Source organism: Ochotona curzoniae, unplaced genomic scaffold (genome assembly GCF_017591425.1).
Source record: "Ochotona curzoniae isolate NIBS_2020 unplaced genomic scaffold, NIBS_Ocur_1.0 scaffold_4701, whole genome shotgun sequence".
NCBI lineage: Eukaryota > Metazoa > Chordata > Mammalia > Lagomorpha > Ochotonidae > Ochotona > Ochotona curzoniae.
In genome coordinates, this window is record NW_024467122.1 from 6,614,462 (window position 1) to 6,632,113 (window position 17,652).

Here is a 17,652-nt window from a genome sequence, read left to right on the forward strand (position 1 = left end):
CCTCCTGTTAATGGGCACCCTATAAGGCAATGAAATATGGCCCAAGTTGGGTACACTGTGGAGTGACTAGCTCCATGACAATATCTTCCTCTTCCTGTCTCCCTCAATTTCGCTCTGCCTCTTGAATTGTGATAAAAGGAATATATAAAATTAAGAAGCCTGTGTTACTTAGCTGACAGAGAGCGTAGGGTTAGGGATGAGGGAGGAACTCTAAGTTTGCCAAGAGGGGAAGGGGTTGGAAAAAACAAGCCCCTGTCCCACAGAGCTGTCCCTTAGCCTCCGTGGGGCATCAGCTCCAGGACGACAGCAGCCCTCAGCTGCTCAGGGCCCTTACATAAGATGGTGTAGCAAGCAGGCATTTGGCCTCGCTGAAGACTCCAGAGTCACACACGGCAGTGCTGAGAGCTGACCCCCTGACCTGGCTCCTGACTCCAGCCTCCTGGAGAGGCAGCCGTGATGACTCGAGTGATGAGGCTCCTGCCTCCCCCACAGCTTTGGCTGTGGTAGACATGTCGTGGGTAAACCAGCAGAGAGGAACCCTATGTCTATCTCGCTCTGTATCTCTTGGCCAAATAAAAATAAATAAATAAATAATCAAATGGTGTCCTATTCGCATATAATCTACATGGACCCTCTCCTATACTTTAAATCATTGCTAGATTACCCATATTGCCTAATACAAGGTAAATGCTATACAAATAGTTGCTACTTTTTAAGCAAATAATAACGAAAAAAAGTCTGCATATGCTCAAGGCAGAGGCAATGCTTTTGTTTTTTAAAAGATTTATTTATTTTTATTTGGAAGGCAGATTTATAGGGAGAAGGAGAGACAGAGAGAAAGCTTTCCCATCCACCTGTTCACTCCCCAAAAGGCCAGAGTAAGCTGATTTGAAGTCAAGAGCCAGGAGCTTCTTCCAGTTCTCCCACGTGGATGCAAGGTCCCAAGGCCTTGGGCTGTCCTCTACTGCTTTCCCAGACCACAAGCAGAGAGCGGGATGTGACCTCAGTGTTTACATGGAGAAGATTAGCCAATGGAGCCATCGTGCTGGGCCCCAGATGTAATGTTTTACGGAAATACATCTGGATTGTTGAATCTGTGATGTGGAACCCATGAGCACAGAGGGTCACCTCCGTGTGCTACCGTGAGCATGTCTACACACTCAGTGTGTGGCTTCCTGGTTACCATTAGGCTCCACAGGTAATACATGTTTGGGAGTTTCATTACCAATGGCTACAAACTAGGTCTTGTTCCACGTGAAGTGTGTGCCTGTCTGGGTCAGTGGTAGGAAAGGGAGCAGGAATTTCCACTCCGTGTAGTTGTCACTAGACACAAAGATTCCATTCACTACCCAAGAGGAGGAGAGAGGAATGAGATACCACTACACCCTACTCCAGGTGCAATAAGCAGTATCTGTCCTCTGAGTCCTCCAGGGGTCCAAGTGCTTTAGAATCGTTCATAGGTAGACAAGAGATCTACACTCTTAGAAACAGCTTCCCAGCTTCTAAGAGAAAATGTCTAGACACTTTCCAAGAGAGGCCACTTGGCCACCTACTTCCATGTTCCTCCAGGGCCTGCCATGTGTTTTGCACACAGTAGGTGCTTAATAGATGCTTGCAGAGTAAAGGAGTAACTCTTAGGATACCAACTATTTACCCATGCAAATAACTGGACAGTCGTAACCCAAGCTCATACTCACCTCTTTTTGTCCAACGATTTGCAGAAAATGACAAAATTCATCTTGAACCGAGAGAAATTTGGCTCTTGCGCTGTCATTGCAGTCCTTAAGACGAGACATGCACTCTTGAAAATGCTGCTCAGCCACTTCTGTGGGAAAGCATCATTAACAGCTACCTTGAGAACTGCTGGCTGACTTGAAAGAATAATGGAGTAAATGTGCTTTTAGTGGTGGCCGACAATTTGAAAGAACAGGTATTTGGAGAGAGAACTGAGAAGGAGACTGCCTTTGCCTACTGATCTGCCTGTTAGATCGGAAAAGACTCAGGTGTCACAAGTGTATGGCCATTTCGACTGTCACTCGGCTTACCTTATTGGTGACACCAAAAAGTGATGCTAATGCAAAAACAAGAGTGCGTTCCACAACTCCAACACAGGGGTCAGTGTTCAGGTTGAGCAACCGGGAGTTCTTCCTATAACTCCTCACAGGGGTTAGGATCTGAGGGTCCACTAATTTTCAAGGACTCTGATCCTGGGACAGATTTCCATAATGTGAAAAATCTGGAAGACCCTCCTGACACACCACTGGGGAAAGAAACCTCAGCTATTCTAAAGGTTTAAACAGGCTGCCAGCCATGTCATAAAAAACATTTTTAAATGTACCATTTTGGATGCAAAAGAAGGAAAACCTTGGATCTGGAAAATGAAGAGAACTGGAATCCAGAGCCAGGAACGGGAGCTGCAGTCCAATGGCCTGGGAGTGCAGTTGGAGACAGGTGTATGCTCCTTGTATGAGCTCCTGGCACAGAGCCGGCGAAGCCTGCAGAATTCTCAATGACCCCAGTGCCCTCCTCCGTGGTCACAGGTGGGCCTCATAAGCCAGATGAGACAGCTCTCCTGGGGTCAGGCTGTGTCCTAGGATACTACTGATGTTACAAAGCAAGATCTTCCCTGACTTGGATTTGATCATCGTCTGACTGGGATTTGAACCTGAGTCGAAAGCTGGCTGACCTCTGGCTCTCATGGAAGAAAATGGGATAGCTTCCAGGTGTGGGACTCCTTCAGTCTCACTTCCTGGGGGTGACATCACAGTGACCCATGATAGAAGCATCAGGCTTGTTGGGGAAGATCATGGCCCACATATATATTGGTCTTCACTTAGGAATCTCATGTGTCCGTGCTGTAGGAGAGGGTTGTACATGTTCATGGAAAATGCATGCTCTTTGAAAGGTGGAGAGTCACAGAGGGGGGATTTTCCATCCATTTGTTCACTCCCCAAATGCCCACAAAAGCAGGGGTTGGATCAAGCCGAAACCAGCAGCTAAGAACTCCATTGAGCTCTCCCATGCAGATAACAGATCCCAAGTGCTTGGGCCATGATGAGCTGCCTTCCAGGCACATCAACCGGGAGTTATATGAAAGGAGTGGAATTTAACACCAGGCTTAGCCTGTTGTGCAACAGTGTCCATTCCAACTTACTTTTTCATAAAGTTTTTTTTTTTAATTTAGTTGAGACACACATACAGAGGAGAGAGACAGACTATTCCATGAGCTGGCTCACTCCCCAGATGCCTGCAAGGCCTGAGAACACCATCCAAGTTGCCCAAGTGGGTCACAGGAAGCCAACTCACTATAGGCATCACTGCTGTCTCCCAGGGTGCATGGTAGCAGGAAGCTGGAGTCAGGAGCAGGCCAGGAACCAACCCAACCATGATGGTGGGGCACGTGGGCATCCTGGCTGGAAGAACAAGCGCCTGATCCTGAGCTAACCTTCCAATTCCGTCAGCTTTCTCCCATGAGCTTCTTCAAGTGTCTGTGTATAAAATACGATCTTTTGCCTCTGTACATTTTCCCTTTTATTTATTCCCCCTTTATAATTTTCAATTTTGTGTTTGCACCTTTCTTATCTTTGTTTGTGGTCAAGCCACCAAGTGGTTTTTTGTTTTGTTTTTAAATTCTAATATCTTTTCGATTGAATCGACCTTTGCATCTGTCTTGTGATATGGATGCTGGGTGCCTCCCAAGAGGCTGCTGTGAGCCACAGGTGGAGCAGGAAGTGGGCTGGGCCGCGTGTGAGGAAGCTGAATGAGCAGCCATGTCAGTGGGCTCTGCAGCCATGCTGCCTGGGCTCAGTTCTGGCTCAGCTCCTCTCCAGTAGCGTGCCAGCCTCCACTGCCCTTGGTTTCTTCGTGTGGAAAAGGGGACCATCACTCCAGTACATCTCTAATAGGGCTTTTAGGAGTGAACAGATGGACAGACACCAACAACCCATTGGATGACTGCCAGAATGCTGGCCCTCAACGAGCACTTCCTTCTCTAACTTCAGCGACAGTTCTTTGTGGCTGTGTTTTTCCCCCACGCGTACTGGGCCGAGTTCCAAATCCACTGGTCAAAAGCTGCAGAGTTTGCAGATCAATGGTTCTGCATGCCTCAAGAGCTCTGAGAACAGCCTGACATTGGCAACAAGAACGGCCTGAGGGTTGAAAAATAGTCCAAGTACATTCCACGTGGTCTGTTCTCAAACAGAGAAGTAAACACTTGGGAAGTAAGTCTACCAAATCTAATCACCCTAAGGAGAGCATCGGTCTGAAACGAGCCGTGCTCATCGGCTAGAGCCCGGAGTGTGGATCTGGAGCAGTGGCCGGGGGTAGGCACTTGCCAGGAGGCCCTGCCTCCTTGGGAGGTCTCTGGCCTGGGCCAATTCCTCCTCCTGCCCTGTCCTTCCATGGGAGTCTGCCCACTGCCCAAGCCACTGAGGCATTTCTGGAGCATGACTCAAGTTTCCATCTTGGAGAAAATGCTACCACATGGAAAGTGTGATGTCTGTTGTGTGCTGAGCTGACTCACAGGAGCAAGCAGAGCAGATCTGCTGCCCAGTATTCCTTCTCTGGGAGCTGGGGATCACAGCCATCTCCTAAAGCAGCCATGTCAGCTCTGGCCCTGGGCACACCAGGCCCCTTCTTCCAGTGCAAGTACGTGCACAGAGATGCTAGAAGAAAGGAAGCCAAATTCAAATCAAGCCCACATAGTGCTTGATCTCCAACTCAGGGAGATGGAGTCATGATTTCCAAAAGAGGATGTGTGTAAGTGCAGGTGCACCCCAAGAGTGGGGGTGGATGAGCAGAAGGGAGGGGTGAGTACTCTCTGAATATAGCCATGTGGCCCAAGGCAATGCCCTGGGTGGGCAGGGAGCCAGCTCTGGGTCCTATCTCTCTACCTGACTCCCTGGGGTCTTGGCTTCTCAGACATCCCATGCTTTCCCCATTCCTGTTTCTGGGGGTAGTCTTCACTCAGAGCTGTCACCCACAAAACATGCGAAGAATTCATCATCTCCCACCAGGACCTGATACACTGGAGAGGCCAGGGGCTGAGTCTAGCCCATCCATGGTGCTAACACCTCTCTAATCCGCCCCGAGCCCCAAACTTTGAAATCGGTTTTATCTTGATCTGGGAAACAGAGAAACTCCCTCAGCCTCTCCTTCACCTCCACCTTCTACCTCTCCTGCCCCCTTCCTTGCATCACTCCCCCGCCCCCGCCCCATTTACTTTGGGAGCTACAATTCAAAAGGTTTTGAAGTTTTGGGGCAACAGAGCAAACCGAGTCCTGATACCACAGAGCGTTCAGTCACTTCCTGACGAGTTTTCTGGTGGAAGGGCATCCCAGACCGCCCTGGGACAAATGACAACAGCATTTCTGGCTGGACAGGAAATCATATTCCTCTGCTCCAGCACAAACCTGGAGTACAGGTTCACAAAGGCCTATCATCTTCAGCTCTTCCACCAGCCGCCCCTAAATCAAACACCACTTCTAGAATGCTCTGTAACCAGACGCCCATGGCCTGAGCAGAGGATGAGGTCATTTTTTAAAATTCAGGAGCATGACCGGCACTTGTCAACCTGAGCCCTTGTGGCTGAGGTGTCCCAAGGCTACGGGTCTCTTTCCGTGTGGCTCACCACCCTGACCCAATGTTTAGGCTGCCTGTGGGTGGGTGTGGGGAGCCTGCTGGGCGACGAGGTGTCATGTCTGTGCAGGCGGCTGTAACTGGGGACTCCGGCAGGAGGGGTTCATGGCCCCGGGGCCGGGGGGGGGGAAGAGGAAACAAGGCTTTATCTGAAGGGCAATGTGGGACTGATGCGTGCCCCCCAAGGTCAGGAGGCTTCTAATGAAAAGAAATGCCAATGACCCTGGGCTCATTTCCCTGGGAGCTGGCTGCGTTGGACAGGAAGCACAGCTTTTGAGAAGGGGAGGCCTCTGTGTGCAATGTGACAATTATCTTCTGTGACTGTCTAAGTAGGTAGTTTTTACTTGGCATTGTTGCGAACGCCGTTGGACCACAAAGTCTCTCCCACCGCAGCCTAGCGTGGTTCACGTGGAAAACACACACACACACACACATTCCACTTAGGTTGTGCTGGAAGCCCCTGGCCACATGCGGCTCTCTCTGCACCACGGGGCTTCCAGGGTTCTGGGAGGAGACCCCCTGAGGGAGGACAGCTTGGTTAGGGAGCTGTGACGTGGTTTCTGAGTGTTGCAGAGCTCTGCTTGCCTGGTGTGTGACATAAGGAAACCCAGGACTGTCTCAGGAGCAGTTTTGCATCAGGATAGCAAGGGGCAGGTCAGCGGCAGACTGGGTGAAGCCTGGCAAGGGGCTCCACACACTGAATCTGCTTGCCCTGAGCAGCCTCACCACCAGGCTGCCCATCTCCCCCTCCTCTCCTTGGAGCTCATCACAGTGGGACCCTGCATAGTGGTTAGGCTCCCAGCAGCCTTGGCCCTATGGCTGCTGAACCTGCTAGTCTTGGTGTAGTCACACATTCCCACGAGCTGCCTTCGAAGCCTGTGAGAGCCAAGGAGGCTGGCAACAGCACAGGCTTCTTGGAGAAGCCACAAACCTTGTCCAGGTGGCCATTAGAGCTCGCACACTTGCAGCCACAGGCTTTGCTCTCAGAGAGAAGAGGAGGTGGACACTGGGCACAGCTGGATTGACACTGCACTTCTGTGCCAGTCCAGTCGGTCCTCTAGGGAGCGAGGCCAACAGCATAGGTTCAGAGGGAGAAAAGGCCACTTCTGGGGCACTGCCCTAAATCCTCCAGGGCTGGCAGGACCACCTCTCTGATCTGCAGTGCCCTCAGTTCACAGTACCAAGGCTCCACTCCAGGCCTTGTGTTGCCTCTAACTTGCTGAGGAACCTGGACTCTTAGCATGATGTCATGACTCTGGTGATTTCCAGAAGTTTCCAAGAAGGAAGCCTCCTAATGCTAGAGGAAACAGATGGAGGCTCCTCTTCCCCCCTTTTGGGCACTACACACTGCCTTCCCCTTCTCACATGCTCCCTGTGGGATGTAAGCAGGGATGGATGCCCACAGGCCCTGGGGAGTTGGGCGGCAGGCCAGGCTCAGGCTGGTGGGCTGCTCTGTACTGAGAAATGGGTCCTGAGCAAGGGCTGCAACGTGGGTAGGCTGAGGAAGAAAGGGAAATGAAGAGTGAAGGGAAATGGGGCAGGGGCAAGGCTGGCATGGTTCCTCTCACCTTGCACCCACAAGACTGTGCCCTAGGCCCTGCTGGGGAGACCTCAGGGTGGAGGCAGAGTGAGGGAGGTAGCAGGGCAGCTGGGGGAGGGCTGTGGAAAGAGACGGTCACCTGGCTGTGGTTGGACCTCAGTACATGGGTATGCCATGTGACTTCTTGTCTCTGGGACGTATGAGGCCCAGGGAGACCCAGGATCACAGACCCAGGGAGCAGGTGGCAGGGTGGTGTAGGGCCCAGCCTGGGACAAGTCAGCAAAGAACAGCCGAGGTAACGAGGGAAAGCTCTGAGCGAGGCGTGTCTGCTGTGGACCACTGCAGGCAAAGGCTGGGACCAGTGCAGCTGGGGAATTGCCCCAATTTGTGCATGGGGAATTACATCTTGGGAATGCATCCATCAGCCATCCCAGGTTCTGCGCCTCCAGTTCCTGGTGAGGCAGAGCCCCTTCTGTCAGCTTTCATAGGTCTCATGGGACCCTGAAGTGCTCTAGAATACTGCTGGAAGCCGCAGTTGGGGTCACTTCCAAACAAGGTATCCTGCACCCAGCAGGCTGAGCTGGCCTCTTAAAAGCTTATCCTGAAATGTCCTTGGCTCCGGGCTGTTTCATTTTTAATATCTTTGAAGAGAAGAGTTATAAACATGAGACCAATGCCCCAAGCACAGAGCTGGTTTGGGAGTGCTGTTAATACCAAGTTTGTCTATGGCTGCTCCGGGAGGCTGGCCAGGCACAGGTTAGTGGCATTCCAGGGGCCTGGATTAGGAGTCTTTATCAATCATCACAATCCTCTCTGACATCTGGGGCCGTTTTGTTTGCATGAGGAATGCAGGGAAGGCACAAGAAAGGGGACCTGCTCGAACCTGGAGCCCGAGCCACTTGCTCCTTGGCCAGCGGCATTTGCTGGAGAGTAATGCCTTCAATGGGCATTTAGCGGGCGGGTCTCCGACAGGCCTCCAAGGCAAGACTGCTCATCAGAGATTCTGCTTTCCATAAAACAAAGCCAAGCTGTTGTGCAACGCCTCTGCTCTCAGCCCAGACACTTCCAGCCCAGGACTGCAGAGTCGAGGGCCATCCCCTCACACCATGCCCACCTCAGCTCCAGGGCCCATGGAGCCCTGCTTGGTGCAACATACAGATTCATTCCCCTGGGATCTGGACGTGACTTCTCACTCCAAGTGTGGACAAGCACTGTGGGGGGCAGAGGCTCTGGTCTCCTTGTGGTTATCAGATGGAAAAGTGCCTGACAGCCCCATCTCTCTTGCCCCTGCTGGAGGGGCAGTGAGTGGGTTGGCTCATGCCTGCTGTGCCTATGTGAGAAGTGACATGAAAGGCATCTGTTCATGGCTAGGTAGTGCCTGCCTTATGTCTGCTTCTAGAAGGCCACACACCCTCTGCCCACAGCAGGCTTATGCACAGACAGGAAAGAGCCAGAACGAAGTCTATATCTCAACATGCTGGGCTGACGGACTCATTTCCTAGCCTTTCCCTTTCCTGGGTTTGCCACTAAGGGAATTCCGATGATGGTTTTCACACTCTGTTCACAGAGGAGGAAGACTGGCTCTTGGAAGTCACCTGTTTGAGGTCACTCAGGGCGAGCACCTGCTTCATGGCTTCATGGTGCTGCTGGACAGTCAGCACCTCTGAGCCACTCCCATCCCATGGTGTTTCTGCCCAACCTCCCCGCTTCAGTAAACTTCCCAATGGCACTAAGGTCATGGAGGATGTAAGTGTTTCCTGGTTGGTTGGTGGCATACCCGGGAGGCCTGCCTAGGAGCATTGTGAAGTCCTTTCAGGTCAGAGCAACACACAGAGCTGGACGCCTCTCTGGGCATGTCCTCCTGAGAGTCAGAGCTGGCTGTGGGGGCTCACAGCCCGCCTAAAGGGTTGTTACAAAGTCTGGTCAGTTTGTTGTGAAAAGGCTGGCACTTGCACACAGGATGCACTCCCTGATGCCGCCGACGTCCTTGCTGAAGCTCTGCCTGTAGCCCAAGCTTCCAGCAGAGGCCACACCCTTCCTAACATCCTCCTACCTTTATGTTCCTCCCTTGTTTCAATTCTGACTAAGTGGATAACTTGTGCATTGCCTAGAAAATGCCCCGGGCTGCTGAAGAGACTTGTACCCAGGCTGGAGCTGCAAAGTGGCATGAGCTCCAGGGTCCTGGTCCCTCCCCACTGGCATTCCAACCAACATCCTCCCTGCTGGGCTGCTTTGCTGTCCCTTGTGGCTGACCTGAGTGAGGAGGGAAAGGTAGGAAATGGGATGGGTGTGGTACCAGACCTTATACTGTTTACACAGCATAACACAGCATAACACAGCCTATCGGGACAACTGTCTGGCCAAGACATCTATCTCTTGTTGGCTGGAGGTTCCTTGTGGAAATTGCCCCTCAGTTTCTCCATCAAAAAAAAAAGGGGGGGGGGGTAACTGAATGCATCTTGCAATGATTCCTGAGTTATAAAGGTGGAAGGCTAGTACTATGGCCATCCTGGCCCACATCAGCTTCAGCCTCTGGGTGAGGCCAGGGGGCTCTCCCACACATGAACATGCGCACCAGACAGGTGAAACGGTTGGAGCACAGGGGAGGCAGTTGGCACCACGCTTAGAGCAAAGCCATCTGTATGTGCCATGTTGGATTTGGGAAACCATGCCCAGCAGAGGGACAGACCTCCACATACATTGGTCAGAAACACTTCGGGGCACAATTTTTGTGGATCCCACCCAGTACATGCTGTCATTTCAACAGGCAAGGGCACCAAGGGCCAGAGAGCTGCAAGAAACCAGGATCCCTCTGGGCAAACAGATGGCCACTTGGCCTTGGCCTCCTGTTGGCTTGGAGCATGACCGCCCCCCACATCCCACTGGTTGTCATGCTCAGGACTGTCCTGCTGTCTTCACTCAAAAGCCACCAGCAAACACGGGGAGGAGCCAACACCCATGTATGGGCCTGCTTCCCGGTCGGAAGTGAAACATCCCCCCTTACTTGAGCCTGTCCCATTGAGAGCAGTAGATAATTGTGAATGGGGGTTAGTAACGGTGCTAAGACCTTTCACCACAAGCCATGTTTCTGTCATCTCCTGGGAAAGCGTGCTGATGTAAGGCTCCTTTCCACATGGCATCAGTGGCCAGAGCGAGTGCAGGGGTGCAGAGCAGGGGTGGTGTCTGCTCCTTGCCACAGTCCACACCTATCTGCAAAATCTCTGTCATGCCACAGCCCCACAGCTAGCTGCCACATATAATCACATTTGCCATTGCTGCTACTGGCTTCCAACAACCGCCTGTGCTGGCTGGACTCATGCTGCTTGCTTGGTTCCTATTGACCCTCAGGTTTGTGATCACTGCTATGAAAGAGCTGGCTGTCAAGTGCGCGGACGCACTGTAGGTGTTTTATTAACAGCTGTGGAATGGAAGATTCTGTTCCTCTATCAAAGGAATTTTAGGTACCAAAAAACTGGCACAATGCTGACTATTTCAAGGTGTTTTTAAAAAGATTAAAAAAATATTTCAACTGACATATAAAAATTATACATATGCATGGGTGTCTGAAGGGTTTGAAAACAAGTTGTGTATGGAATGTTCTAGCGAGGCAGGTCACCTGTCTGCTCCCTCTACCCTTGGTGGGCAGGTCCCCTCCAGACCTCAATAGGCTCTCTGAGCTCTGGAGAAAGGAAGAAGGGGTGCAGGGGGCAGGAGAGACAGGAGGCTGGACACCGCCCCCGCCATCAGGTCTGCAGGGGTGGCCTGTGGGCCCCTGGGTCCTCCTGGTCACTGAGGTTGTCCCTTCCCTCCCTTGCTTTCTGCCCTCCTTGCCTGCTCCTGACTCCTGCTTTCCAAGCCCACCCAAGCCTCACAGGCCTGGATTCGGTGCCTCTGCCACAAGGAATGTCACCTGATATCTGGGGAAATGCCCTCATGTCTTTGGGAACTATGCTCAATTTCTAACTATTCTGGAAAGTAAGTCATGGGAGTGTGTGTGTTCAATGGAGACAACGGGCAGAAGCTCTGCACCCTGGTGGTGTGTTAACGTACCCCCACATCTCTGGGATCTGCCTTGAAAGCAGGAGACATGGCAGCACGTGGTGGCCATAAATGGCAACTCCCTGTAGAATCCAGGCAGCTGGAGGCCAGAGCTGTTGCCACAGTAGCCCCACAACAATCTTGAAACAGTCACCTTTGCAAGCTGAGCAGATCTCCCTGCCAGCCCAGCCCAGATTTCCCCGGGCCGAGAATAGCTATGCTTAGATGGAGACGAGCTTATTCGACAGTGAAAGGTTAGAGGAAGGCAGGGGGTGGGGTGAAGGAGCAGAAGCCAGCAGAGCACACAGCCACAGATGATGGTGGCTCTCAGCAGGGCCCGCGGGCCCACTCTGGTGTGTGGGGCACAGGTGTGTAGGCACTGGAGGGGAGGAGGCCACTGCTCACCTTGGAACACAGGCTTCTTGGAAGCAGCAGCAGCGTGGGCGACAAAGTGCGCGGAGTCGGCTGTTTCCTCTTGAGGGAGGTCTTCACCCAGGACGATGAGATGTGCCTGTTGCCACAAGGAGAGACATGGTGTTTACAGGCTTGGTGGCAGCAATTGGGCACTAACTCAGTGCCTTTGCAGAAAGACATGGCACCTCCCAGGGAAGAAATCATTAATGAGAGCTTGCTTTTCGTAGCAATGAGTTGGGTAGGAGACACTAGAGGCTGAAGCTTGATGACTGATGCAACAGCCAGGGCCCACCCAGAAGCAAGCCATCTCCTAGTCCAGGATCCTTGGAGTCAGCTAGCAGGAGGAAGTCCTAAGGAGCCACCAGGTCAGTAAGAGTGTTGATGTCACTGGTCAGTCCAAAAGGTGGGACTGACCCATGGTGTCAGCAGCTCCAACCCAAGAACTGCAGAGCCTAAGCCACCAGGTCACCTGCTTGGTCTCTGTCAATCACCACAGGGGTTTCCCAGGCACAGCTCAGGATCTTGCAAATAAAGTCCATTAAAACATTCTATCAAACCAACAAACACTGTGATTCTATAAACAGAACAATAATCCTCCCCCCAAAAAACTCCAAAACACATTTCAAGTTAAAAAAAACAACATAACATCGTTCCCATCAACATCTGAAGTTTACAAAATAGTATTATTGGGGCCAGTGGTGTGATACAATACGTTACGATGCCATCTGCAGTGCTGCCATCCCATACGGATGCTGGTTTGAGTCCCAGCTGCTCCACTTCCGATCCAGCTCCCCGTTAATGTGCCCGGGAGAGCAGCAGAGGATGGCCCAGCTACTTGGGACTCTGTACCCAAGAGGGAGGCCCAGAAGAGGCTGCTAGCTCCTGGCTTTGACCTGGCCCAGCCCTGCCTGTTGCTCTCATTTATGGAGTAAACCAGTGAATAAAACATCTCTCTCTAACTCTGACTTTCAAGTAAATAACTAAATCTTAGTAACATGCTTTCATTGGCCAGATGGAACATGGCAACAAGAGGAATGTAGCTACACATGTGGCGGTACAGGAAGATAAATAAAAAGAAGTTAACACAGTACTCTAATGTGAAGCCATAGGAAGTCTTCCTATCTAATCATTGAAAGATGACAGAAACACTAAAATATCAAGAGTTTAAAAGAAGAAAACATAAGTCTGGCCAGTATAGGCATTAACTAAGATTTAAGCTGCACTTTTTTTTTTTTGCTTGTAAAATTACTTTTAATCTTCCTCATAATTATATATGGTCTTCAGTTTTTAAGTGAGAACCCTGACACTACGGGCTAGGTGACTTGCCCAGATATCACACAGCTAGGAAGAGATGGGGACAGGGCTTTCACCTTGACACTGCTGTTCCAAGTTGTGCTTTCTCCACCATGCCCTGCCCCCAGCCCCTGGAAGGCAGCACAGTGGTCCAGCCCGGGAGCTCTGAGGAACCCAGGGAGCTGGTGCAGTGTTCTGGCCAGCACCAAGTGTAGTTTGCTCCTCCGATGACCAGCTGGACGCATTCTGAGATTGTCCTTAGGGTGGAGGGATCATCTTTGACTCTAGACTGTCAGCTCACATGTCACTGATTCAAATCTGTGCTATTAGCCCTAGACTAATCTGAATCATGATTTTAAAGGCAGCATTACAGAAGGAGGGGGAAAGGAGGAAAGAGAGAGAGAGAGGTCTTTTACCCACTGGTTCACTCTCCAAATGGTTGCAACAGCGGTGGCTGGGTCAGGCTGAAGCCAGGAGAAGCCGGGAACTCCATCGGGGCCTCCCAGGTGAGTTGTTGGGCCATCTTTTCCTGCACTCCCAGGTGCATCAGTAAGAAGCTGGATTGGATGTGGAGCACCAAGATTCAAGTTGACCCCCACATGAAAATCAACTGCATCACAACACCAGCCCCTGAAACATGATCTTGAGTAATATTTTCATTGCTGTGTTGGGTCCCTCAGAATTTCTTATTCACAAGTGATAACAGCCTCTTCCTTAAAGCTACTACTTTTTTATTTTATTTTATTTTATTTTTGCTTTATAGCATAGAAAAAAATTTAAAAGTAATTTTGGGGGCTGCTGCAGTGGTTTAGTAGGCCAATTCTCCACATGCCGGTGCCTGCATCCCATATGGGCACCAGTTCTAGTCCTGGCTGCTCCACTTCTGATCTAGCTCCTTGCTTGTGGCCTAGAAAAGCAGCCAAGGATGGGGGAAGTCCTTGGGATCCTGCATACACAATGGAGACCTAGAAGGGTTTCCTGTCTCCTGGCTTTGGATCAGCTCAGCTCTAGCCATTGCGGCTATGTGGGGAGTAAACCAGTGGATGCGAAGATCTTTCTCTCTGTCCCTCTTTCTGTCCATAAATCTGTCTTTCAGCAGCAACAACGAAAGTGATTTTGGCAAGCTCCAAACTAGTCAACCTAAGCTTTTATTTGAAATCTTTTCAAATGCTTAGAACCTGAATGGCAGCCTCACATATGTACAGACAACAGGAGTCAGGGATCGGGTCAAATTTTCACATGTATAATGTTTGCAGGGAAAAAATAAGGCAGGAAACATTGTCCCCCTCTAGACAGAGGGAGAGCAAGAACAGATGAAATTTAGTCCTGAGTATTCTGCGTTTTCCCCAGGGTTAACTGTCTCAAGAATGCATTATTTTAGAACACTGTGATGTCAGCGTTTTACCTCAAGTTGTTACAAAGACTGAATCAGTCATGGTTTAGATTGTTTAGACTTAAATTCAAAAAAGACTTTACATTTCACTGTTGTTCAATGTTACAATCCAAGGAAATGTCACAGATATGTGCTCAAATGAATAATTACATGTTCTGGAGATGCTGTAAATTGCTTATTATTATTATTATTATTTTGATGATCTTTACATACTTAATTAGGGCACATAGTACAAACTGCTTTTTGCAAAAGTTTTCCCAACAACAAAAATGTTCATAATATCAGGAAAATAGGCACTGAAACCTTAAAGAGAGAGAATTAAGATGACAGAATAGGGTAAGGACATGTTTAAACAGACTCAGAAACATTACCCAGTGTGAAGCAAAGAGGGCTCATTCCAGGAAATAGGAAAGGACAGAAAGACAGCAGAAGGGCATCTGGGGACTGACAGACACAGAAAAGCAGTGGACACAATGGTGTGGTGTTGCAGTGACCAACACCCCAGCAGCATTCAGCGAAAGGCGATCTGAACTCCACCAGCAACGAGGTGGGAAGGGACGTTTACCTGGAGTTCTGCAGGTGAACTCAAATGAAGAAATCCCAGTCCTGCTGGTTTGTTTGATTTGACCAGGAGCAGAGACAGAGCGGCAGGTCCCAAACAGGAGGTTCAGGAACAAGGCACATTTCACAGCCTAGTCCACCCCTTAGAGCCAAATTGGGTGCCATTTTGTCTAGAGAGAAAAAGGCTATGGGACAGGACTGAGCATGCACTGAGCTGGGAATGAACTCATTTCTGGCTCAGCAAACTGCAACAGGATGGCATCCTACAGGTTCCACCCAAGACAGGTCTAGGTAGCTCTCAGACCTGACAGCCTGCGGATCAAGAACTCTAATAGTGCTGCATCAAGCATCATTTTGTACAGTGTGGTGAAGGTGTTAAGACAGCAGAGACAACAGTGAGCTGTGTGTACGCTGAGCTGGGAGTGAACTCACTGAGCTCAGTGCATTGCACGGATCCCACAGGAAAATAATATCACTATGGCATCATACGGGTCAAAATAGATCTGTGCGGTCCTCAGACCCAAAGGCCAACAGGTTCCGTGAAGATCAGCGCCACCAACAACCTAGCTATATAGGACACCTGGTGTCTCCCTAATCCTGGGATCTGCTCAATCTAGAAGTGGGAGAAAGGTTGTACAGACAACAGTGCAGCCTCAGCACAGTATCAATGGAGGTGGAGAATGGTGAGCCAGGAGCTGGGGCTACACAGACCATGATGCAAATCTAATATAAAAACCCAGACCTGGAACTCACTGGAGGCAGTGGCACAAGTGACTGCAAACAAAGAACTATGTACCAATCACAATAAGTAAAATTGAATTGTAGACACACAGCTTAGAAACCTGCCCCAAGGAGAAGAGCCTGCTAAAAACAGAAGCACAACGAGCAAGAGCAAAAGAGACAAAGCCACAATAAACATTACTGAAGATTTCCCCGCAAAGGAGCAAAGGCCTTTGCCAACCTCAGAGTTCACTGAGGAAGACATCGAGAAAATGCGGGAAACAGAATTCAAAACACTTGTTATAAAGCTTCATTTCAACAATGAGAGTTCACAGAATTTAAGGAATATGTCATATAGGAAATGAATCAAATGAAAGCTGATATATTAGACATGAAGAATACAGTACAGCAAATTAAAAGTATGGTGGAGAGTCTCTAAAACAGAATGAAGGAAGCAGAAGAATCAGAATTGGAAGATATTTCCTATCACCAGGAGAAAACAAACACAAAGCTGGAAGCAGAGCTGGCTCAAGGTAAAAGAAAGTATTCAAGAACTGAAAGACACTATTACAAGGCCAAATATAAGAGTTATGGGAGTTCCAGAAGATACAGAAAGAGAAGCTGGGCTTACAAATGCATTTAATGAAATATTAAAAGAAAACTTCCCTAATCTGGAGAAAGAATTGGAAAACAACATCCAGGAGAGGCACAAAGCTCCCAACAGGGTTGACTAAAAGTGAGCTTTACCACAACACATGATAATTAAGCTCTCTTCAATCAAGCATAAGATCCTTAAATGTTCACATGGAAAAAAAAAATCAATTGACATATAAAGGAATGCCAATTAAATTTACAAGAACCTCTCAAAGGATATTTTACAGGCCAGAAGAGAATGGCCAGATTCTAAAAGCAAAAAATTGTTGGCCTAGGATAACATACCCAGCAAAGCTTTCCTTTGTTTTTGAAAATGAAATAAAATTTTTCCACAGTAAAAAAAAAAGTTAAAAGAATATGCCTCTTCCAAACATGCCCTACAAAGATACTTAAAGATGTTCTCTTGACAGAGAAAAGGAATAGCACCCACCCACACCAAAGGCAAATGTGAAGAATATCCTAGTAAAATGACAACAGAAGAATAAAGCCATTAACAACCCATTGCTGAAATGTCAGAACCAAAGTACCACCCATTCATATTAACCCTGAATATAAATGGATTAAACTCATCAATGAGACATGATAGATTAGAGACTAGATTTAAAAAACAAAATCCATCTATTTGTCTGCAGGAGACATATTTCACCAACAAAGATCAGTGAAAACTATATCTCATGGATTTTGATGTTTTTTGACTTCTTTAGTTTCATCTCTTCAAAACTTTCTCATTAAATTCTTCACTGACTCATAGATCATACAGTAGCATTATTTTCAAGAAGTTTCTTGATTTTCTTTTTCATTTCTTCAGCGACACATCAGTCATTCAGTAGTATGTCATTTAACTTCATGGCATTGTAAATTCTATTTTTCTTCTTGTTGTTGATTTTGTATTGTGGCTTTTCATTTAAGGGGATGTATAGTAACTGTTTAATGGAGACTATCATATCCAGATGTGAGGATACAATGCAGTATGCATCTCCACTTCCAGATAAAGATGGACTCCCAATGAAACTGCTGACTATATCTTGACAATAGTATGCTGGACTCTGTCATTGTCCATGCCCGCAATGATGGACATATGATGGTCTATGAAGAACTATATAATAATAATAATAATATAGGGGAACTCAGTGACAGGGGGAGGTGACTTGGGGAGGGGAAAGCAAAATTCTAGCACCTATTAAACTGTATCATAAAATCATAATAATAAAAAATAGAATAAAAAAGAGGAAAGAAAGTTTAAAGGGATCCAAATCCAACCACCCAGTTTTCATGACCTCAACATTTTGTCTGTGTGAGAGGCTAATCCTGTATAAGCAAACACCTATTATTCATTCCAGAAACTCAATCCCTGATCTAATCTATAATGTTCTTTGGATGAAGCTTTCAAAACTGGAGGAAA

General features: G+C 48.8%; 1 protein-coding gene across 1 annotated transcript in view; it reads right to left on the reverse strand.

The window, feature by feature from the left end:
• TTC23 (tetratricopeptide repeat domain 23) overlaps positions 1–17,652 on the reverse strand; it is a 68,974-nt gene that overhangs the window by 13,951 nt on the left and 37,371 nt on the right. The window contains exons 6-7 of the mRNA XM_040969286.1: positions 11,621–11,726; positions 1,698–1,825 (exon numbers count right to left, since the gene is read on the reverse strand). Of these exons, the coding sequence (XP_040825220.1) occupies positions 1,698–1,825; positions 11,621–11,726 (234 nt within the window). The remainder of the gene's footprint in view (positions 1–1,697; positions 1,826–11,620; positions 11,727–17,652) is intronic.